This window comes from Myotis yumanensis, unplaced genomic scaffold (genome assembly GCF_028538775.1).
Source record: "Myotis yumanensis isolate MYYU_CA2020_CCGP unplaced genomic scaffold, mMyoYum1.0.hap1 SCAF_4, whole genome shotgun sequence".
Lineage (NCBI taxonomy): Eukaryota > Metazoa > Chordata > Mammalia > Chiroptera > Vespertilionidae > Myotis > Myotis yumanensis.
Window position 1 is genome coordinate 110,791,194 of NW_027223755.1, and position 23,854 is coordinate 110,815,047.

General features: G+C 53.8%; 1 protein-coding gene across 1 annotated transcript in view; it reads right to left on the minus strand.

Moving 5' to 3' along the window:
* OTOA (otoancorin) overlaps positions 1-23,854 on the minus strand; it is a 123,632-nt gene that overhangs the window by 78,693 nt on the left and 21,085 nt on the right. Inside the window, exons 6-13 of the mRNA XM_070413825.1 lie at positions 22,887-22,974; positions 20,637-20,768; positions 17,923-18,158; positions 13,709-13,812; positions 7,739-7,839; positions 6,265-6,404; positions 4,267-4,390; positions 2,072-2,287 (exon numbers count right to left, since the gene is read on the minus strand). Of these exons, the coding sequence (XP_070269926.1) occupies positions 2,072-2,287; positions 4,267-4,390; positions 6,265-6,404; positions 7,739-7,839; positions 13,709-13,812; positions 17,923-18,158; positions 20,637-20,768; positions 22,887-22,974 (1,141 nt within the window). The remainder of the gene's footprint in view (positions 1-2,071; positions 2,288-4,266; positions 4,391-6,264; positions 6,405-7,738; positions 7,840-13,708; positions 13,813-17,922; positions 18,159-20,636; positions 20,769-22,886; positions 22,975-23,854) is intronic.

The following is a 23,854-nucleotide window of genomic DNA, read 5'->3' on the forward strand; positions in this document are numbered from 1 at the left end:
TGTGTTTCAGGGCACGAGTCTGATGCTTTCTGAGACTATGGCTGGAGCTGGCACCCTCGGAGGTGATGCATGTTCCCTCCGCATCCGAGTGAAGATGCGGGGTTTCCATGTAAGCAGGCGGATTCCTTGGTTCTACAAGAGGCTGGTTGCGTGGCTTCCCTCAGTTATGCTCTAAAGCAGTGGTTCTCAGCCTTCTGGCCCTTTAAATACAGTTCCTCATGTTGTGACCCAACCATAAAATTATTTTTGTTGCTACTTCATAACTGTAACGTTGCTACTGTTATGAATCGTCATGTAAATATCTGATATGCAGGATGGTCTTAGGCGACCCCTGTGAAAGGGTCGTTCGGCCGCCAGAGGGGTCGCAACCCACAGGTTGAGAACCGCTGCTCTAAAGGATGGATAGTCTCCAACTGCTCCCAAGAAGGCAGGGCCTTTCAAACGCAGCTTCCTGACAGAAGCCACCTGCTACCAGGAGAAGACGAGCCACTGGTCCAGAGCTGGAGGAACAAGACAGGCCCCTCAGCTCCCCACACCTGTTCACAGGGAAATGCCAGGTGAGCCAGGTGTCCCCAGTCCCAGCAGGGAGGGGCTGCCACGCCTTCAGACTACAGTCGCCACAAGGCTAGAAGGGACAGGTGCATGGGCAGCCTCGGCCTGGAGGCCGGTGAGGATGGGCTGGCTGTGTTCCTGGCGCCATGACGAGGCCGTCAGCAAGGACTGAGCGAGCAGGCTCCGAAGCCAGGTGCCCGGGGTCAGTCCCAGCTGTGTGCCTTTCCTGCGGCCGTGGCCATGCCCGTCGATGCTGTGTGCCCCACGGGAACGACCTGGACAATCAGTTGTGACCCTACCGATCCCGTGGGGTGTGGGAGGACTAACTGATTAGCTGAGAACAGGACCTGGCCCAGGGTCAGGGCTTATTAAAGTGGCTGTTGTCACATTGGGACTGGCCCCAGTCAATCCTCAGGAGCCACTCTGCTTCCTGGGAAGGGCTGACTGTGGACGGCAGAGCAGGACCCACACTGTGTAGGGCTCAGGTCTCTGGAGCCCCTCCTACCGGGCCCAGCACAGAGGCTAATACCCAAGCAAAAGGCCCACTTCCGACCTGAGCAACTATTGCCAGGGCCACATGCAGGAGAGAGCTGGGACTGCCTCATCCCGCTAAGCGGGGCCTTCTGTGGGGACGGTGCCCTCTGTGCAGCCCAGGCTGGAATGAAAGAGCATCATCTCTGACACAGGATGAGCAGTGTGCTTGCAGCCTCAACAGCGAGCAAGAAAGTCCTGGGGTGAATCTCGCGCTTTGCTCAACAGCGAGGGCTCACACCCGCGGAGCGCACACGCGGGCCACGTGTCCCACCTCCTCCTGGGCACTGACTGCGTAATCCACGCAGCCGCCTACGAATAGATGTGATTGTCACCCATCTTATGTTACAAATAGGGAAACTGAGGCAAAGGGAAGTTAAGCCAGTTGTCCAAGGTAGCAAACGTCCAGCCAGCCAATGGAAGGACAAGGGTTTGAACGCAGGAGTCGTCCTCGGCACTGTCCGCCGTGTGCACAGAACTGGCCCTTGGGTGCCGGGCGTTGAAGAGTTCGGAGGCCTGGCTGGTGGCTCAGTGGGTAGAGCATCGGCCTGCACACGAAAGGGTCGATCATTCCATTTCCAGTCAAGGGCACGTACCCGGGTTGCAGAGTCACGCCCCACCCTCAGAGGGGGCGCGTATGGGAGGCAACCATTCAATGCGTATCCTCGCCTAAATGTTTATCTCACTCTCTCCCCTTCTTTCCCTCTCTTCCACTCTCTGAAAAGCAATGGAAAAAATGTCCTCAGGCGAGGATTACCGACGACAAAAACGGAGTTCAGCCCGGCTGGCGTGGCTCAGCGGTTGAGAGTCAACCTATGAACCAGAAGGTTATGGTTCGATTGTAGCGGGCTCGATGCCCAGTGGAGGGCATGCAGGAGGCAGCCAATCAATGATTCTCTCTCATCATCATCTCTCTCTCTCTCTCCCTCTCCCTTCCTCTCTGAAATCAATAAAATATTTTAAAAAACAGTTCGGAGTTCCCACTGACCTTCTCATGGGCCAAGTACTTGGCGGACAAGATGATCACCTGGCTCCTGGCCCAGCCCGACACCTGGCTGAGGGTAGCAATGGCGCCGTGCACAGCCTCGGGGGACAGGGACTCCAGCTGACGGAGGGTCAGGCCCACGATCGCATCCGACAAGGAGCCCAGGGTCTCGTTGAGCGTCTGGTTCCCCGTGGCAATGTCCAGGAGGTCGGCCTTGAGCTGGCGGGGGGCAAGCTGCCGTGAGGGTCCGTAGCAGATGGCCTAGTTGTTCCCTCTGACTGCACCGTGGGGGGTACGGGGCCACAACGCCGCCCGGCACCCTGCCCCCCCGGCACCCTGCCCCCCCGGAACCCTGCCCCCGGCACCCTGCCTCCCCGGCACCCTGCCCCCCGGCACCCTGCCCCCCCGGAACCCTGCCCCCCGGCACCCTGCCCCCCAGCACCCTGCCTCCCGGAACCCTGCCCCCCGGAACCCTGCCCCCTCAGCACCCTGCCCCCCGGCACCCTGCCTCCCGGAACCCTGCCCCCCAGCACCCTGCCTCCCGGAACCCTGCCCCCCCAGCACCCTGCCCCCCCGGCTCCCTGCCCCCCGGCACCCTGCCCCCCGGCACCCTGCCCCCCTGGCACCCTGCCTCCCGGAACCCTGCCCCCCCAGCACCCTGCCCCCCGGCTCCCTGCCCCCCGGCACCCTGCCCCCCGGCACCCTGCCCCCCGGCACCCTGCCTCCCGGCTCCCTGCCCCCCGGCACCCTGCCCCCCCGGCACCCTGCCCCCCGGCACCCTGCCTTCCAGAACCCTGCCCCCCCCCCCCAGCACCCTGCCTCGCCAGTGGGAGAGGAATCCAGCCAGGGAGGGACTCCTGCCAGGCCCAGACATCGAGTCACCCTAATGAGCACACCGCCTCCTCCGGCCTTGACCTTGTGCTTCATTTAAATACTGTTACTGAATCAGCCTGAAAGCATGGCAGGAGGAAATTTCGTCAGCTTCACCCATAGAGCCACCCCCTCGCAGAGTATCTGCTTTCCTTTGTGACCTTGCACTCTACCGCGGTATATGTGGCTGTCTTCCTTTCCTGAAACACCCAGGGGTTCTCATGGTGATATGCAATCTATGTCAACGTAATTCCCAGTGGTAACAAAAAGTAAGTCTCCTGGAAACCCTGCCTCATACAAATAACTGCCGGCTGCTAAGACCTCTATGCCTTCATAAACATGTACTTCACAAATAAACCACAGTACACATTTTTTCATAATTGGGATATGAACAGAAGTGCGCTTTTCTATATTTTTCCCTAAAAATGATACCTTACAAAATCCCACGCTTCTGTGACCACCTGAACAATGATGTTATGTCTGCCTAGCACTAGTCACGTGTGTTTCCCAATTGCTTCCAGTCGCCACTTATAACATGACCTCTGCACAAAAGGAAAAAAGCAAGCACGGTTCATGTTCTAACAGCTGAATTTGTATGAAGAACCTATGCATTTACTTCAGATGTGTGTACCCCGTGTTCCGGGCCGTCCTGAAACAGCCACTGGGGGGCAGCAGAGTGAAGTGAAAGAAATGGCTGTCACAGCACCAGTTCCCCCAATGCAGCCGCCGCTTTTCTTCGCTGGCGCTGGGCTCCCACACCTGCTCCCACACCTGCTCCCGCACCTGCTCCCACACCTGCTCCCACACCTGCTCCCGCACCTGCTCCCACACCTGCTCCCGCACCTGCTCCCACACCTGCTCCCGCACCTGCTTCCACACCTGCTCCCACATCTGCTCCCGCACCTGCTCCCACACCTGCTCCCACACCTGCTCCCGCATCTGCTTCCACATCTGCTCAGCGAGGGCGCTAGAGCAGCGCTGCTCGCGTGTGGTCTTTGGGCGGCAGCAGCACATCACCTGGGCGCTGGTCAGACACGCAGTCTGGCTCTACTTGAGGACTAAAGAGCTGCACTTACCATCCCCCAGTGACCCGCTCCTCTAAGTCTGAGGTGGCCATTCTGAGAGAATTTTTATCTCACCAAGCTTTTTCCTACAGTTTTGTGTTGCTCCTTCCCGTGTTAAGCTCGTGTGTTTGAGGCATCGTCTATTCTGGCTGGACCTAGGTCCCAACTAACCTTACGTGTTTCTCTCAAAGGCCAGGCAAGACTCCCCATTTCTCTGGCCAGTAAAACTGAGGCCCCGGCCTGGCCTGTGCATCCCATCCGCACCTTCTGGACACCAGCCTGGAAGCCCCGGAGACGGCTGCACTTGATCATCTGGTGGAGGAGGACTCGGGCCAGGGCGGCGTCCAGCAGCTCCAGGTCTCCATAGAAACAGACGAGCAGCCCCAGCCTGTGTGAGAGGAGAAGGGGCCTGGCGCAGGGCGCAGGGCGCAGGGACCTGCGCAGGACAAGCAGTGGGGCTGGGCTCGGAGCTGGGTCCTGCGGTCAGCTTTCCTCCTGGGCGGGGCAGCCTGGTGCGGAGTTCGCCACAGAGACGGCCCTGCTCCTGGGAGACGGCGCCGCCCGCCAGGGGTTCACTGGGGCCCAGATTCATGGCCAGGATGCTTTGCAAACCACACCCAGGTGATAATGACCTCCAAAGGACAGAAAACCAAGGAGACAGAGGCATGTCGGGCAGCAGTGGGACGTGACCCTGGTCCAGCCGGGAGCACCGTCCCCCGGGGTGAAGAGCCCAGCTTCAGGCCAGCGGACTCAGCAGGTCACCTGACTTCTCTGCCAGGCTGCTGCCCACGGTCCGTCTGCACAGGGCCCAGCCCGGAGGCTTTGACAGGGCAGGTTTGCTTTGTTCGTGAGCACACGTAGCACATGTGATGGGTGCAGGATGGGGAACGCTGTGCGTGTGAGGAGAGGCATGCTGAAGGTTAGCACACTTCCTGGTGGGGACGGACCACACGTTCGGTCCTGGCTGCTCTCAGCATTCCGTGCTATCTCCTGGACGTGGCTTGGTGACCGCCCCGTTGGCCATGCCCCGCCTGGCTCCGCCCTCCCAGGACACGGACATGCTCGGACGTGTCCACAGGAGAGCAACCGGGTCAGGGAGGGTCTGAAATTGTGTCAAATGAGAAAGATGACAGGGGAAGCGAAGGCTGAGTGTGCATAAGCGCGTTGAGAATAACTAACATTTCTTGAGCACATAACTGTGTCCCGTGTGTGTGGTCCTTACAAGGACTCAGTGAGGTGGGCAGGCCCTGGCCTCCCCTTTCACGGGCAGAGAAAAGGGGGCACAGAGAGGGGCATGAACACGGCCAAAATCACACGGCTGATAAGTTGCAGAGCCAGGATCACACCAAGGGGCCTGGCTCAGGTCCTACTAAGGCAGTGGTTCTCAACCTTCCTAATGCTGCGACCCTTTAATACAGTTCCTCATGTTGTGACCCAACCATAAAATTATTTCCGTTGCTACTTCATAACTGTAATGTTGCTACTGTTATGAATCGTAATGTAAATATCTGATATGCAGGATGGTCTTAGGCAACCCCTGCGAAAGGGTCGTTCGACCCCAAAGGGGTCTCGACCCACAGGTTGAGAACCACTGCACTAAGGTATCCTTCATGTAACCATAGAAACAGGGGACCCAGGCTGCTGGTGAGAATTACTAGGGATGGAGGAAGAAGGGGTAACAGTTTTATGTAAGAACATTCTCACACGTGAGCTTGAAAAACTGGAAGGTGGTAGGTGATGTTGGAGGAGACAGCAAGGCCTGGGTATTCACACACACACACACACACACACACACACACACACACGCTGCATGCCCATCCCCCCGACATTCGGACTCTTCCTGGGCACAGCTCCTGCTGGCAATGGCTCCTGGAGGATCCCATTACAACCCCTAAATTCTAGAGCTGATCTCATCTGGGGTCTAACAACCCACCGGAGAGTCTAGAGAACAAGGGTTCACAAGTATGGGGGCCCAGGAGCTGTTTCCAACACTCCGCCCAGCTCACTGGGAATTACACATTTACCTTGGGACGGACAGCGTGCCGAGGGTTAAACCCTGAGCTTGACAACGTTGCATAAAATGCCTGGCACCCAGGAGACCCCAGAAAGCCTCTGTGCCCATCAGGCCTTGGAGAGGTCTCTGGGGAAGCCCCTCCCCGAGACTATTCATGGACCAGCCACTCCCCTTCCCTCCCGGAGCCTTTGCTGCTCAGAGGAACCTGAGCTTAGAGCGTGTCTTGGGCAAAGCTGGGAGGGCCCTGCCTGTGGACAGTGGAGGCGTTCCTCATGTCGAAGTCGGAGGAGCCGATCCGCTCCAGGAACGCCTGGGCCAGCTCCGGCGTGATGTCATAGACGGTGTCCAGCTGCTTGGTGGCGTTGTCATAGCTGATGAACAGCCCGATCTGGTGGACAAGCACAGAAAGGTCACGCGGAGGAGGGGAGTGGCCGCGGCACCGCCCGGGGTCTGTGCTGCGCCATCCCAGACACCGTGTGCTGTGCTTCCTGCCTCAGAAAGCCCCCTGGTATTTAAGGAGCATTACTTCTACCTCCCATGAAGCTGGACTTTTTAAAGCTAATATTTGCGCATTTACTTCTAGATTTGTTATACAGAGGTTAGAGAATATGGCCCACATATTTCGTGCTTTGGGGAATCAGAGTTTTTTGAATAGATGAGTGAGTTTATAAATGGCCTCAGGAAATTAAAAACATGTATTCTTTGTAAGACTAAAAAGTGAACTAGAATAGAAAGAATCTGAGCAGCATATTAGTATCTTTCTATTCCTGCTCACTTTTTGCCTGTGTCCAAGGCTGTCCCCTTAATGTCCCGATGTTTCAACGCAGTTTTCTGTGCTTAAAAGCCTCGTACAGCTGCCTCTCCCCCAGAGACTGCCCATTGCCCCTGTGACGTGCCCTCGGCGGGGGCCTGCTTTCCCCACCCTCCCCCACACTTCTAGACTCAGAAGAAAAGGTGCGTGTGGGATCTGACCCTAGCAATGCCCCTGCCCAGCTTCCTCGGACTCTAACCTGTCCTCTCACCTCCTGGACTCAGCACTGGGGGGGCACAGCGGGGTTAGCCCATGTTGTAATCAGGTTACAAAATCAAGACTTTCAACACGTGCCCAGCCTCCCAGGTAAAAAGAGGAGCCTGGTGCTGCCTCTGGCTTCGTAATAGCCAGGCATTGCTGGGTCAGTCGGCCCTTGAACAGCCTGTCACTTGCTGCAAAGACTTCTCTCACTGGGAGTAGATGACTGGCCAGCTGGGCGCTCGGGATAGAGGCGGAGGCGAGCCCACCGCTCCGTGAGCGCCTCCGGTTGGCGGCGTGCTTAGGAGGCTGCAGTCCAGAGTCAGGGTCACTGGGTCAACACCAGGAGAGCAACAGGCTGGCCATGAGCTAAGCAGCGCAGGACAGAGCTCAGTGCTGCTACTCCATGTTGCTTCCACTCAGGTTCACGCCTCCTGGCCGGGAAACGCTAGCACTATTTTCCGTGGCCTTTCTGGAGGATGAAAATACTCAAGTGATTTTTGGTTCACAGCCAACCTCCTGTCACGTTGGCTCGCATCAGAGCTGTCTCGGTGGCCACAACCCTCCCCTTTTCTGGCTTCTTCTGCACGAGAACACAGTCGGGGGCTGACGGCTTGAGGCCGTTCTCCAAGCGTTTTCTTAGAGACCCGGCTACCCTGGGCTGCTGGCTGACCTTGTCCCGGTGAGTTACCAAGTGTGCCTTCCCGACTTACTTCCATGGGACTGATTTTCGTAATTTCTTCAAGGGGTAGGTGAACCATGTATCTGCCCAAAATCCATAAGGTTTCTGCGCTGACCCATGAAGCAGACCCATCTGCAAATAAATGAATGGGTTCGTAAGTGAATGGGTGAGTAAGAGCCCTGCACTGTGGTGGGGCTTGATGGCAGGACCTCCTTCCTGCATTCATGAACACGTTAGTTCACCCGATGACGTTCACGGGCAGCACCCTGGCCCCCGGACGCTCGCCGCGCACTGGGAGGCGCAGACGCCGCCAACGGGGCTTTGTCACTCAGCAGTGTGCTGCCTGCACAGGCCGCACCAGCAGCCCCGGGAGCTGTTAGAGATGCAGGTTATTTGTTAAGACTTCAGACCACAGAATAGAGCTTTATTTTAGCTCACTTAGTTACTAAGTAACCTGGCAACTTTAAATATATCTGACTCTTTTATTACTAATAATAGTTATCATCCTTGCTGATTATCACCATGTTACTAGACTTGAGCCAAACCAAACCACTTGTACGCACCCCACAGGTTTGCCAAGCTCTGCGTGCTCAGGCCCTTCCTGTGAGCTAGAATGCCTGTCACCTAACCAGGGCTGGGGAACCTTTCTTCTGCCAAGCGCCATTTGGATGTTTATGACATCATTTACGGGCCATACAAAATTATCAACTTAAAAATGAGCCTGCTGCATTTGGGCAAACATTTAATTAACTCACCCCCAATGCCTTGGCAGGGCCAGACCAAATGGTTTTGAGGGACTTATACAGCCCGTAGGCCGGACGTTCCCCACCCCTGATACCCTTCTGCTTCCAAATCCTACCTTCGAAATTGAGCTCACACATCTCCTCTTCCCTACAGCCCACCTTGTCTCCCAGCCAGCAGTACTGTCTCTCCTCTGAACTCCCAGAGGACTCGCCACTCTGTTTGAATTTCCCTGTCAGTGGGATGTCAACAGAACTTGAAGAACCATCATGTGGAGAAAAGGGACCCTCGTGCACCGTGAATGGGAGTGCAGATCGGTGCAGCCACGATGGAGAACAGTATGGGGGTCCTCAAAAACATAAAAATAGAATGACCTTATGACCCAGCAATCCCGCTCTGGGGCATTTCTCTGAAGGAAATGAAAACACTAATTTGAAAAGATATCTGCACCCCAGCATTATTTACAAGAGCCGAGATAGGGGGGCAGCCCATGTGTCCATCAGTAGCTGAGTGGATAAAGAAGTGGTACGTATCCACAATGGAGTATTTACTCAGCTATAAAAAAAAGAATAAAATCTTAGAAACCATCAACAAAACAATAAGAAGCCCACTGCATGGGAGAACATATTTGCCAATGCTATCTCTGATAAGGGTTTAATCTCCAAAATTTACAGAGAAATCATACAATTTAACAAAAGGAAGATAAACAATCCAATCAAAAAATGGGCAAAGGACCTAAATAGAAACTTTTCGAAAGAGAACATTCAGAAAGCCAAGAGACATATGAAAACATGCTCAAAGTCACTAATCATCAGAGAAATGCAAATGAAAACAACAATGAGATATCAGCAACAAATCAACAAACAACAAGTGCTGGCGAGGCTGTGGAGAAAAAGGAACACTTGTGCACTGCTGGTGGGAATGCAGACTGGTGCAGCCACTGTGGAAGACAGTATGGAGTTTCCACAAAAAACTAAAAATGGAACTCCCATTTGACCCAGTGATCCCACTTCTAGGAATATATCCCAAGAAGCTAGAAACACCAATCAGAAAGGATATATGCACCCCTATGTTCATAGCAGCACAATTTACCATAGCTAAGATCTGGAAACAGCCTAAGTGCCCATCAGCAGATGAGTGGATTAGAAAACTGTGGTACATCTACACGATGGAATACTACGCTGCTGTGAAAAAGAAGGAACTTTTACCATTTGCAACAGCATGGAGGGACCTGGAGAGCATTATGCTAAGCAAAATAAGCCAGGCGGAGAAAGATAAATATCACATGATCTCATTCATTTGTGGAATATAATGAACTGCCGGAGGCCGGTCCATCCTTGCTGCTTGACGCAGTCGCTGCAGGAAAGAGGCATCTGCACAGCATGTGTTTCAGTGGACCTGGCGTATGTAGCATACTGTTTTTAATATGTTTGCTCCCTTTAGCGCCATGTGTTTTAACCAAGGTCACCTCTCTGAGAAAGGTTGTTTCCCCAGGTGGGGATCTTTCCCTGAGGTTAGGGAGGGGATACAACCCCTTAATTAAGTGCCAGGTGGGTAATTAAGTTACATGGTCTTTACTCCCTGGAATGGAGATGAGAAACACCTTAACCCTTGTAATAGAAATTGACGGGATTGGAATCGGCTGGTATAAATACGGATGTAATGTTAAGACAATAAACATCAGAACCTCATCAGTTCCTAACCAGAACTCCGACCAGAACTTTGGCTGGAGATCCTGGCTATAGGTCCTGACTGGGCTGTTGACCAACTGAAGGCTGTCTTCGTGTCATTCCTTCTTCGCCGACTCCGTCCACACCTTTGGGGACCCCTGGACCTGCTGGGATTGGACCCCAGCAATGAACAACATAAACTGATGAACAAAAATAGATCCAGAGACAAGGGGCAGGGGAGGGGGGTTAGAGATCAACCAAAGGACTTGTAGGCATGCATATAAGCATAACCCATGGACACAAGCCCTGGGGTGGTGGGGGCCTGCCCTCGGGGGTGGGAGTGGCCAGGGGGAGGGGTCAATGGGGGAAAAGGAGACATATGTAATACTTTAAACAATAAAAAAAGAATAAAATCTTGCCCTGGCTGGTGTTGCTCACTGGTTAGAGCATCCACTTGTGCAATAAAGGGTCTCGGGCTCGATTCCGTTCAAGGGCACATACATGGGTTGCAGGTTCGATCCCCGGCCCCAGCTGGGGCTCAGTCAGGAGGTAACCAAACAATGTGTGTCTCTCACATCTCGCTCACTCTTTCTCTCCTTTTCTCTCTCCTCTCTCTCCTTCTTTTTCCCTCCCTCCTCCCCTCCCTTCCTTCTACTGTCTCTAAAAATCAATGGAAAAAATATCCTCAGATGAGGTTTAACCCCCAAATTTTTTTTTAATTTGTGACAACACTGATGGATCTAGAGGGCATTATGCTAAGTGAAATGTTAGACAGAGAAAAGACCATGTGATCTCATTTACATGTGGAATCTAAAAAACAAAATAAATGAACAAACAAAACTGAAACAGACTCATAGGCGCAGAGAACAGACTGATGGTGGCCAGAGGGGATAGGGCTAGGGGCGTGGTGATGAGATTAAACAGTGCAGTTGGAAGTTATGAAATAGTCCCGGGTGTACAGTGCAGCACAGGGACTATGGTCAATAGTGTTGCATAACTGTGTGTGGTGCCAGGTGGGCGCTAGACTTACTGGAGAGACCACTTCATAAGGTACAGAATGTCTAGTCCAGTGATTGGGAACCTTTTGAGCTCGGCGTGTCAGCATTTTGAAAAACCCTAACTTAACTCTAGTGCCGTGTCACATACAGAAATTTTTTGATATTTGCAACCATAGTAAAACAAAGACTTATATTTTTGATATTTATTCTATATATTTAAATGCCATTTAACAAAGAAAAATAAACCAAAAAAATGAGTTCGCGTGTCATCTCTGACACGGGTGTCATAGGTTCACCATCACTGGTCTAGTCACTATGTTGTACATCTGACACTAATATAATATTGTGTGTCAACTCTGATTAAAAAAATGTATATACTTTTTTAAATATGTTTTTATTGATCTCAGAGAGAGAAAGGAAGAAGGGAAAAGGGATGGAAACATCCATGATGAGAATCATTGACCAGCTGCTTCCTGCATGCCTCCTACTGGGGATCGAGCCTGCAACCCAAGCATGTGCCCTGACTGGGAATCAAACCATGACCTCCTGGTTCAAGGGCTGACACTCAACCACTGAGCTGGGCATATTGAAAAGTTTTTAAATTTTTTAAGAGCAGTTATGTCCAGGATCCAGTTTCAAGTTTCCCTGAGCTAGAACTGGCCACCACTGCTCCAATCTTTCAGTGAAAGACGTTTATAAACGACAACTTCATTGTTCATTTGGGGGGAAGGAGGAGGCAGGGAGCCTTTTCGGGGTGCAGTGAGTCGTCACCAGGAGCAACGATGGCAGCGCTGCTGCAGGGCTGAGCCACACGAACAACCGGGTGACCCCCCAACAGGAACCAAGCTTTGGGGTGAGCACAGGATCCCCTAGATGGGAACTCAGGGCATTTGACATGGTGATCAGCAGGGTGGCTCCAGGAGGATAGAGAATTGGCAGGAGGTGTGGGGGGCGACTCCCCACCCTCCAACCCCACATGTTCCCTCTGTCCCCGCACGCAGAGCCCACCCCCACCCCACGGCTTTGGCAGAGCCTGGCCCCCTCTGCAGAGCCGGCAGGCCCAACGCCATCCCCGCTTTGGAGGGATCACGCATTTGGACCAGTAGAAATGCTAGGTCATCCCTGATTGCCTGGCCCAGGGCTGCCGGCCACAGCGCACCACCTGTGCTTGTGCCACCGGCAAGCTTGGTTTTTACACTTTTCGATCATTGAAAGAAAAATCAAAAAAGAAAGAGTATTTTGTGACCCATGAAAATGACATGAAATTCAGATTTCAGTGCCCATCAAGGTTTTATAGGGCACAGCCAGGCCTGTTCACCTACTGCCTATGTCTGCTTTCGCTGTACCACCAGAGCTGACTCGTGGAGGCAGAGCCCATAGGTGCACGAAGTCTAAGGTATTTACTCTGTCCCTTCGTACAAAATGCGTGCCAAGCCTGCCGGCCTCTGCACCTCCCCTCGGGTACAGCAGTAGCTCCGCATCAGCGAAGACTGTCTCCCGTTCCTCTGTCCCAAGTGGCCGGCAGATGGGAAGCTTTCTAAAGGTGTTTTAAAAGTCCGCCCTGTGTGTATTGCTAACATTAACACTCAACAAGCTAAAGCTACTAAGGAACTGCTGGCATTGCTCACCCACAGAGCCGTGCCTTCCTGTATCGCTCGTTTTCAGCTGTGGGCAAATGCGCCCCGTAAATCTTCCGTCTGACCATCTTGCGTGCACAGCGCAGCGCCTCCAGCACACCCACGGCTGTCGGCCCTCCTGCCGTCCACCTCAGAACTCCCTCATCCTGCAAAACCGGACCTCTGCTCCCTAAACTCAAGCCCTCCCCCTCCCCTTCCCCCCCCACCCCGCCCCACCACACGACCAGCATGCTACTTCCTGTCTCTAGGAACTGGACTCTATGTGCCCCTGGAGGGACATGGCAGGTTTTTAACGAGCATCTCTCAAATAAATGCATCCTGACCTATTTCTGCTTTGGTTGCCAGGAAGCTTAGGGCTAAACTTCTGTGCTTTATTTCCTATTTTTTATTTTTTATTTGTTTAAATATATTTTTATTGATTTCAAAGAGGAAGGGAGAGAGAGTGAGATAGAAACATCAATGGTGAGAGAGAATTATTGACTGTCTGCCTCCTGCATGCCTCCCACTGGGGATGGAGCCTGCAACCTGGGCTTGTGCCCTGACTGGGAATCGAACCATGACCTTCTGGTTCATAGGTCAATGCTCAACCACTGAGCCACTCGGGCCAGGCTAGATTTTATTTTTAAAGGTCACCTTGTGCCACTGTCACACAGAGGTTTTCATACAGATTTTGAACCTGCGGCCTCACTCCAAAGGCTCTCATCAAGTCTAGGAGGCACCCACTTCCATCCCACCAGGAGCCGGGGTGCCACCTGGGAGACACGGATGCGCCCTGATTTCAGGCCTGGTGAAGCGGGGTTCGTGTTTATTCCACGAGCCACACAAACTCTTCTTGCAAGTTTGGGGAGAGGCAGGAAAAAACCCTGAGTGATATTTAACTCGAAGCCCCGCCTTCCCGAGACACGGCAGCTGTTTGGAGGATGGACGCCCTCGGGCGGGGCGCCAGCAGGCTCACCGGTGGCGCTGGAGGACGCCCGCAGCGCGCCCGCCATCCAGGAGTAGAGGGCTCTCTGGGAACGGGCCGGGGTTTGGTCGTAGAGGTCTTTGAACACCGCGGACCTAAAGGACACAACACAGGTGTCAACTAAGGAACAAACAGGTGGAGGCTGCCTTGAGGGGCAGACGGCTCAAGCCCCGAGCCCCGCCCCCCCGCCCCCTCCGTGTTGGAAACCTCCTGCCCGCTTGCTGTAGGAGCCTGTTTCCCATTCCTCCTCTGCCTCCGTGGGGCCCTTCCCAAGACTGGTCTCCACGTCCTCACCTCAGGCCACTGTTTGGTAGCATCCTGATTGCAGTTATAACTCACATACCAAACAATTCCCATTTAAAGTGGACACGCTGGTGGTGTCCAGGACAACCACAGAGTTGTACAACCATTACCACAATCGACGTTAGAACATGCTAAGCACCTCACGGAGAATCCCCGTGCCCTCAACTGCTAGCGCCCCCACTCCTACAGACCCGCATCTGCTTCCTGTCTCTGTGGATTTGCCGCTTCCGGACATTTCAGATCAACGGAATCAGATGCGGCGTCATCCCGGGGACTGGCTTCTTCCATTCGGCGTCATGTTGCCAAGGTTCACGCCCGTTAGCACTTCATTCCTTTTCGTGTCTGTGCGGACACACCACGTGCTCTTCACCGGTTCATCAGCTGGTGGGCTCGGCAGGCCTCCCTGTCCTGTTATGACCAGGCTGCCGCAACCATCCAGGTACAGGGTTTCTGTGGACACGCACTGTCATTTCTCTTGGATACATGCCCGGGAGTGGATGTGGCTGGGCGAGGTGGCGGCTCTACAAGTAGCCTTTTGAGAAACTGCCAGACTGTTTTCCAAAGTCACTGCACCGTTTCCGTTCTCAGCAGCAGCGTGTGCGGGCCTGGCTTCGCCACGTCCTCACCACACCTGCCATCGGCTGCCGTGCTGCTTGCAGACATGCCGCTGGGCCGAGTGTCCGGTCCCTGTTAGCCACTGAGGTCTGGTCTCCTCACCTCCACCCCACTCCTCTGACCCACGTCACCGTGACCTCCTTGCTGGTCTCGTTTGGCCCAAAGACGAGTTGACCCATCACAGCATGTGGCACAGCTCACCACCCTGTTCAACCTGCAAAGCATCTGGGTCTCCTCTCCCGGGAGCCTCCTTCCCCACCCACCCCCACTGAAGCCAACTCCCCACCGGACGTGTCCCCAGCCTTTTCCAAGCTTAGATTTTCCCCTGGCCACTCTCCCAGCCACGTCACAGCAAACAAGCAAACTTTCCCTAAAGTCCTTCTTAATATCTTCTTTCTGTGTTTTTGTTTTCATTGGCTTTTTTTGTCTGTTGTTTGTTTTCCAGGCCTGAGGGGGTGACAGGGCAGCACACGGGGTTCTGGGGGAATGGTGAGCCTCCTTCTTGGGAAACCTCACCCACCGGCAAACACGCTGGCTCTGCGGTCCCTGTAGTCTGACCTGGGGGGAGTTCATCTCTTCGTGCCTCAGTTTCCTCGTCTGAAAAATGAGGGAGGGATTAAAGGATCATCCTCACAAGAAGAAGAGAGGTGACCGGCAGAGTAGGAAAAGGACAAAACTGGCAAGACTAAGGCAAGCCCCCCGGGCCACCCACCGCGGACACCGTCTCCTCTTTGGGCCTCAGATCCCTTATCCATAAAAGAAGAGGCTGTTTGGATGACGCGTTAGTGTGTCTTCAGGAGGCGTGGGCATATTCCAGGCCCCACTCGGGCGCTGAGAACCGGGGTCAGGGAATGTTAGATCGGCATTATTCCGCGTCTTTCTGTCCGCGAGATCCATGACCTTTCCCCCTGTTATCCAAGGCTCATAGGACGTGTTTGCAGTGGCCCTCTAACCCCCTCTTCTTCACAAAGCACCTCGATTTCTCTTGGAGAAACACTTCTCCTCCTGGTTCACCCACGAGGTTTGCGTGGGACTGTCACCCACCTAAGCACTGAGCATATTAGATCCATTTGCAGCAGTGACTGGACCCAGAACGGCATGTGACCCAGTCGGGACCAGTGAGAATCAGGTCGGCACTTTGCTGGACCTGCTGGAAAGAGACTTTGCCCCTCTGGGCTGGACGCTCTGAGGATGGCGGAAAGGCCTCGCTCGCAGAGGGGGGGACGGAGGGGCGAGCCTGATGTCAGGACGGCAGAGCCGGGAGACAACAGTCCAAAGATGTTCCTCACGAGATGTGAGCTTCTGGATTTAACTGCGCCTGAAACTATTCAACTACAGGATCCGATGATTCCCTTTTGGAAACAAGAATTTCGAAAAAACTTTGAATGGGTTTTCTGACACTTGAATCAGATGCGAAGTGGCCAATGAAATTCCTCTCCCAATCACGTTCTCTCCACGTCCACTCCCACGCACATCAGCCCGGGGGGATGGGGGGGGAGTGGGGGAGCAGGAGACCGAGTGGAGTGCTCTGTGTAATGGCACAGAGCAAAGGCCCTGGCCCCAGAATGGCCCCTGCGACAGAATGAGGCCAGTACACTGCCTGTTTCCCTGCAGTCCTCTGGCTGCTGAAAGTAAACATACATACAGACTCGCCCAAGTGGTTGTTTCACCGGTCTTTTCCTTCATCTAAATCGTTTTTAGGTTTGGAAAGGCCCTTTAGGGCCATAAAGAGATATAATTAGTAAAAGGGGAGCTGGCAAGGATCGCAATGCCTAGGGCCTGTCAAGTCCCGGACACAGCCCTCTAACTGGGCGTCCCGCACCCAAGGTGTAATTTCACAGAGCGAGGTGCTGCCCTCCTTTCCCCCACCCGGCACCTATCCCCCCTCCCCTACCCTCACCCCATCCCCACCTCCCCCCTCCACCCTCCCCCCATCCCTACTCCGACCCCTACCCTCCCACCCCCTGCAGCGCATGCCAGCCCCGCCCTCGGGAGGGGGGTCGGTGCGAGGGCACCTTCAGGCCCAGCTCCTTTCTGCCCACAGGAGGCTCAGGCACTGGGAGCCGCCTGCCTCGCTGGCATTGAGTGGCACCGTTTTTTTTATCATTTTTAATTTTTTTAAAAATATATATTTCTTTATTGATTTCAGAGAGGAAGGGAGAAGGAGAGAGAGATAGAAACATCAATGATGAGAGAGAATCATTGATCGGCTGCCTCCTTCACACCCCCCACTGGGGATCGAGCCCGCAGTCCAGGCATGTGCCCTTGGCCAGAATCGAACCCGGGACCCTCAGTCCGCAGGCTGATGAGCCAAGTCCACTGAGCCAAGCCGGCTAGGACATCATTTTTACTTTTATGACTACTTTTACTTAAGACAAATAATACTCATTTCCCATTTGCAGTAATGATATCAAATTTGCTTTTTAAATAAATACCAAGGAAAACATTGAGTCACTATAAAGAAAAACAGGAAGTAAATAACAGCACAGATGTGTGTAGATGTGGAAAAAATTGTGAGGTCCGGAGTGACTGGAATTTGGAAGATACTAATCAAACCACCTCTAAACTCCACAGGTTTCCAGCTTCTGTTCCAGACCTCACACACTGACCTGTCCCACCCGCCCCCTCCCTCTGCCATGCACAGGGTGTCCCAAAACACGTGCCACACTTTCACGCCTGTGGCTCAATTGATCCTTCTTTCTTTTCAGCCAGACTAAGCTTTGAACAAAGGAAATTCATCCTAAAATGCTACTGGAAGTTTGAAAATGCAGTTGAAGTACGAACGTTGCCTTTCTGTCCAAGTGTGTATAAAAATGCAGACACGCTTTATCAGCAGATAATTCGCTCAATTTTCACTACTTTTCAGGATTAACCGATTTGAAATAATGGGTGAAGCCAGAATACGTTTTGAACAAAGAAAATTTATCCACTGGACTTTCTTGTCTGGGGAGACATAAAAGATAAAGCTTACGGTACAAAACCGGCAACAGTTGACGAACTGAGGGCGCACAGATACCCCACGAAGTGATTCTCGATGTTGCGATTCCAGCGCATTATCTGCGGCGCCTGGACCAGAAGGGTCCTCAGTTTGAAACAGGCACTAACAAAAAAAATTATTCATTTCTGTAGATGCTTTTAAATTTTGAAAATGAACAGCATGTTAATAAACAGACTTCACAATCACTCAGGGCGCATACATGTTTTGGACACCCTGTGTCACCGCCTGGACTCTCACAGGAACCTGAGGGCAGGGGGCGGAGTGAGGGGGGGAGGGGCGGGGGACTCACAGGTTCCTGAAGGCGTCCTCGCGCAGGCCCGCGGGCAGCCTCGCCGGGAGGCCGGGCTGCAGGAAGCGGCCCGGGGCCCCCCGCAGCAGCTTGCTCAGGACCGCCACGCACTCCAGGGGGCTCAGCTCCTGGAAGCACCGCTCCAGCGTGATGAGAAGCAGGCTGCGGTCCACGCCCGGGCTCTGCAAGGCCTGTTTCCGAATCTCCCCCACGTCGATGACGATGCCTTCCAGCTCCTAAAGGCACAGGAAGCGGGTGGTCTTGAACGCGGTCTCTCGACGCAGAGGCGCTGAAGGGACCCACTTGGCAGCAGCGAGGAAAGGAAGGACCACTGTGTGACCACACGCTGCCATGGCAACCCTTCTCCACGTCAAGGCCTCCACCTGCCCACCCACTGCACAGCCTGTTCTGAGATGCCCGTGACTGCCACACCCGGCCCTGTTCCAGCTGGAATTCCTCCCCAACCCCTTCCCCCACTGAAACCCAGCTCATCCTCCGAGGCTGAGCTCGGGCGCCACATAATTGATGTCCTCTCTGACCTCCTCCTACTTCAGTCAGATCAGTTCTCCCCGAGTACGTGCTCCTAGGAGCATCTTGAGCCAAACTCTGTGATGCATCCGAGATGCGCATGGGCTGTCGCTCCTCCAAGCCGGTGGTCAACTCGGTCAGCACGTCAGCCTCACCGGGCAGGCGCCCAGCACCATCGTAGCATCTGACCTCACTGGGGTGGCCGGAGCCCTGGCACCTGAATCTAGTGTGGGGTTGGTCCAGGGGGTCCCTGAGGCCCAAGCCATGTGCCCAACAGCATGCCTGGTACGTAGACAACCTTGAGAAATAACCTGTTGAACGACTGAATGAGTGACTGAATGGATGAATGAGTGAATGAATGAATCCTGTGAGCCACAGAACCCAGCAATGCTGACAGGGCTGTCACACCTAACTGGGCCCACTGTCCTTCACCCACACCCTCTGAAAATGACAGCCACCATTCACTGAGCACTGACCACGCACCAAGCGCTGAGCCAAGCTGTGTGTCTTCTTGGAGGGGCCCACGGCCCTCCTATAGGGGGAGCCCATGCGTCCGAGGGCCGGACACCCTCAGATTCAGACCCCAGGCCCTGCGCTTACTGTGTGTGTGTTCCTGAGCGAATCACTTCAGCCTTGAAGTCCGAGTCCCCCTCTTTAAAGAGAGAGAACGAGTGCCTGCCTCTAACCCACCTGGAAGGAGACAATACTCGGTAGGTGCTTAGGAGACAGTCCACAGTGTTATGTTTACACATTTTGATGAATGTATTTCAATCGAATTGGCTTCCTTTGTCGCCATTTGTATTTTATTTTATAGATTTAACACATTATTCTGAGAAGGGCCCATGGGCTCAGCCGAGGCCAGCAGGCTCACAGCGCGCCAGGAGGCCACGCCTTTAAGCCCCGCAGCCCGAGGTGACCGCCCAGTCTCTCCCCTCATCTCCTCCTCTGAGTACTGAAACGGTCAGGTTCCTCCGGCCCTGTTTCAGGAGGTCCTGAGAGCAGTCAGCGCCCGCCCAGGGTCCGTCCTGAGAGCACTGTTGGCAGACGCGGCCCACAAGCCCACTGCCCGCTGCTGGGGACAGTGTCACTGGAGCCCTCCACGCCCACTCACTCACCTGCCACCTGTGGTGCCTGCCTGCCCAGGGCAAGGTGAGCCGCTGTGCAGCTGCAGGCCTGCAAAGCCCCGAGCGCTGACTCCAGGCCCTTTCAGAAACAGCTTCCGGGCCCTTCCCTGGGAGCAGTGCCGGGCACGTGGGAACCCATAGTGCACACTAATCAGCGTCGCTTTCATGGGAATCCCCATTTTGCATAAACTGGCACTTCCTTTTCTATTGTTTACTCTGTACTTTTTCAAAAGTTCATTTCATTTCGGAAGGAAACACTACATTTCTACTACAAAGCTCACGGGTTCAATGTGTCCATTCTATTTTAATCACAGGCTTTGAAGTAAACCCGTGAGGATGAAAATGTGTAATTGGTCAACTCCTTCTGGGGACGCTGACCCACACGACCTGCCTCTGACTAGGAATCTCAGAGCCTCGGGTGCCTGGCCGGCCGGGCTGGGCCCCACGGGCTTCTGGGTCTGAGGCCGTGCTTGGCTCTCACATCACCAGCTTTTGTGAAAATGATCTGATTTTTGTCTCCACTCCAGACTGTCAACTCCTTGAGGTCAAGGACAGTCTTTTATCTCTGGACCCAGTGTCCCTGGGGGCACAGCACCCATTATACGTGTTCTTAAGCCAAACCCCTGGTGCCATGAGAATGTGAATCAGACGACTCTTCCTTTGATCTTCAGAGAAAGTGAGAAAATCTCAACCCAAAATTGCCAGGGGGTTGGGGAGGGAGAAGGAGACAGAAGGTCAGGGCCTGCCCTGCCCGGCCGGTGTGGCTCGGTGGTTGAGCGTCAACCCAGGAGCCAAGAGGGCACTGGATGGGTTCCCGGTCAGTCAGGGCACAAGCCCGGGCTGCGGCTCCATCGCTGGTGGGCGTGCAGGAGGCAGCCGATCACGTTTCTCTCTCTCTCTCTCTCTCTCTCTCTCTCTCTCTCTCTCGTCATGGATGTTTCTATCTCTCTCTCCCTCTCGCTTCCTCTCCCTCTAAAATCAATAAAAACGTATTTTTTCAAAAAGAAAGCAAGCTCAGAACCTGGATCAGGCTCCATTCGCTGCTCCCCCTCGGAACCTCACCCAGCGGTCCTTCTTGTCTTCCCCGAGGCACTGCATGGCGGTGCGGAACTGCCCGGCGTCGGCTCCCCGCAGGTCCTCCCGCAGCTTTTGGGGCTGGTACAGCCGCTGCTCCAGGTGGTGCTCCACGGCCGCCTGGACATGGTGTGAGGAGAGTGCGTGAGGACAGGACGGGAGCAGAGCACATGCAGCCCAGCCCGGCCGCCTCCTACCCTGTGGAGGCCCCAGCAGCACCTGACGGGAAGCCGGCAGGAGGTTTCATCAGCTGCCAGCGTTTAAAGAAGGCTGTTCCTCACAACAGTGCAGACCTCCAACTTCTCTCGGAAAACACAGATTCGGCGATGCTGGACTCGTCCCGCCTGTGACAACCAGCTCCCCACCCAGCCAGCCAGCCACTTCTCCGAAGCCTGCCTGGTCCCGGGAGGGGATGGAGGTTTCAAGTTCAGAAAGTTCACCCCAGGTGGGCACTCTCCCAGGCCTCAAGCTATGAGGGCAAATAAGCATTCGGGGAGCAAGAACCAATTCCCTCCCTCCGCAGCCTCTCCGACAGATTCCCTCTGCTCCCTGGGGGGTTCTCCGCTCAGCCTCCCTCAGACGGGGCTGCTGCAGAAAGGCAAGCAGCACGTGCCACGGGAAAGGTGGTCTCCAGAGCCAGACAGCCATGTGCAAGCCCCACCCTGCCACGCACTAGCCGTGCGGCCTTGGGCAGGTGACTTAGCCAGTTTGCTAGATAAAACACAGGCTACCCAGTTAAGTCTAAATTGCACGTCAGCAATGAATAATGTTTTTAGCACAAGCGTATCCCAAATATTGCATGGGACATACTTAGACTTTTTGTTTGTTGTTCAATGATAGTATTACAGTATTATCATTCATTCATTCACTCAATATCTAGTATATATTTACATATATATGAAGACAGGCAGTATAACTACTAATATGTATATACTAGAGGCCCAGTGCATGAAATTCATGCATGGGTAGGGTCCCTAGGCCTGGCCAGCGATAAGGGCTGATCAGATTCCCCGCCCCCTCCTTCCCTCGCTCCCTCAGCATCCCGCTGCCACTGCTGGTCACCCACCATGTTCCTCGCCGCCCCCTGGTGGTCAGCACACGTCACAGCAAGCGATTGAACTCCCGGTCTCCGGTCGGGACACTTTGCATATTAGCTTTTTATATACATAGATATATTTCATGAGAAACCACATGCTAGAGAGAAAGGGTCAGGCATTTCTTATCTTAAACTGCCACAGACTGATGAGCAGTAGAGATAAAGGTGGGTATCCTGGTGAATGGCTAACCACCAGCTCTCCGAGGCAGTGCAGCTGCGAGTGTTGGCTGATATGTTTGTTTTCATCAAGTAAACATGGAAACAACAGAGATGTCAGACCTTCCTTCATCCATGACATGAATTCTTTGCTCCCAGGTTCTTTAATCCTGGGAGAATATTACCTCAGTTTTCTGTGTGTGCTAGTCCCGGTGTCATGGCGAAGACAGGGCGCACCAGCCCTACCACCCACTGAGACACAGACCCACTGCCAAGACTAACATGACTCTTGCTTGTGGTTGAGTTAAAAGGGAAGAAAAATATTTCTTGGATCATGACTGAGGTACTGATACTTATACCCTGTTGTTCCTTTTAGCAATAGAATCCCATGCGTCCGAGCTGGTCCGTGGCCTCTGAGAAAGGCCTGCAGTAACGTGACCATGGGCTGGGAGCCAAGAAAGGTCAGCAGAAGGAAGTGTGGGAGTGCAGGTCACATCCTTAAGGAAAAGATGCCCACCTTCACTTCCTCCACACACACACCCCCGCCCCCCCCGTGCTGCCCCCCTCCCCGCCCTCGGTGGGGAATGCTGCTTCAGGATGTGGGCAACAGCCTAGAGAATGACAAAACGGTAAGATAGAAGGAGCCTGGTCTCTGGCAGGTCTTTTGAAATATCCTGTCTGGATCTCCCACTTAGGTGTGGACTATTACATAAGACAGAAAGAAACTAAATTGTTTGAGCGCTGTAATTTGGGGTCTCTGTTGCAGCAGCTCAGCTTATACCCTAATGCACCACGTCTCCATCAAAGACAGAAAGATAAGAGCTAGACAAAGAACCTGTGTTGTGTTTTAAGAAAAACTGGACAGAACACATTTCTTTGGGGGTGAAGACTAGCTCTACACCTGGCCCACTCTCCACTTCCCTGGCCGGAGTCTGCAGCCCCTGAGCACAGACAGCGAGCACACGGGGATGGGCACCGACACACACCTGCAGGCTGGGGATGGTGAAGGTCACGTTCCGTGCGTGCAGGTAGGCCAGGACTCCGTGGGACAAGTCCGCCGTCCACAGGTGGGAGCTTCGGTCAGAGACAGACGGGAGAAGGTCAGGAAGGCAGCTCCCTGTGCCGGGCAGTTCTCCTGCTCGCTGAGTGGCCAGGGGATGGGAGTCGGAGGGGATTGGGGGTGGGGGGCTGGGATGCTAGAAACTGTGCGTGCGGGGGAAGGGACACAGTGGGTGGGGGCGGGGGTTCCCAATTTAGGAATCCGCCTGGACCCCATTCTCCCAAGGACAACTAGCAATCTCTGAGCTGTGTGCACTATTCCACTTCCCACAACAATCCACTTAAATCAGCTACAGTTCAAACAGATGAACTGAGAAAGGTCCTCACTAAATTAAGTTTAAAAATAGGCCCTAGCAGGTTTAGCTCACTGGATACAGCGTCGGCCTGGGGACTGAAGGTCCCAGATTCGATTCCAGTCAAGAGCACATGCCCAGCTTGCAGGCTTGATCCCCAGTAGGGGGCGTGTAGGAGACAGCCAATCAGTGATTCTCTCTCATCATTGATGTTTCTATCTCTCTCTCCCTCAATTTTCCTCTTTGAAATCAATAAAAATATATTTTTAAAAAATAATAATAAATAAAAGCAGGTGCTGTGTGTACCATGAGAGGCTGGAATAGCATTGTGAAGAGTGGGCTCAGAACCTGGATTTGATTGCTGGCTCAGTCACTCAGCTGTGCGGCCTTAAGCAGTTTACTGAATTGCCCTGTGCCTCAGTTTCCCTTTCTGTGTTATACAATTGTCAGGATTCAATTAGCTTACACAGGGGAAGTGCTTCACCCAGTGCCCAACACATAGAAAATGCACAGCTCCATTCACAACAGCCAGAAACTGGAACCAACTCAAACATCCAGTAACAGGCGGAGGGCCAGCAAGCATGGCGAGCGCTCAGCGGGGC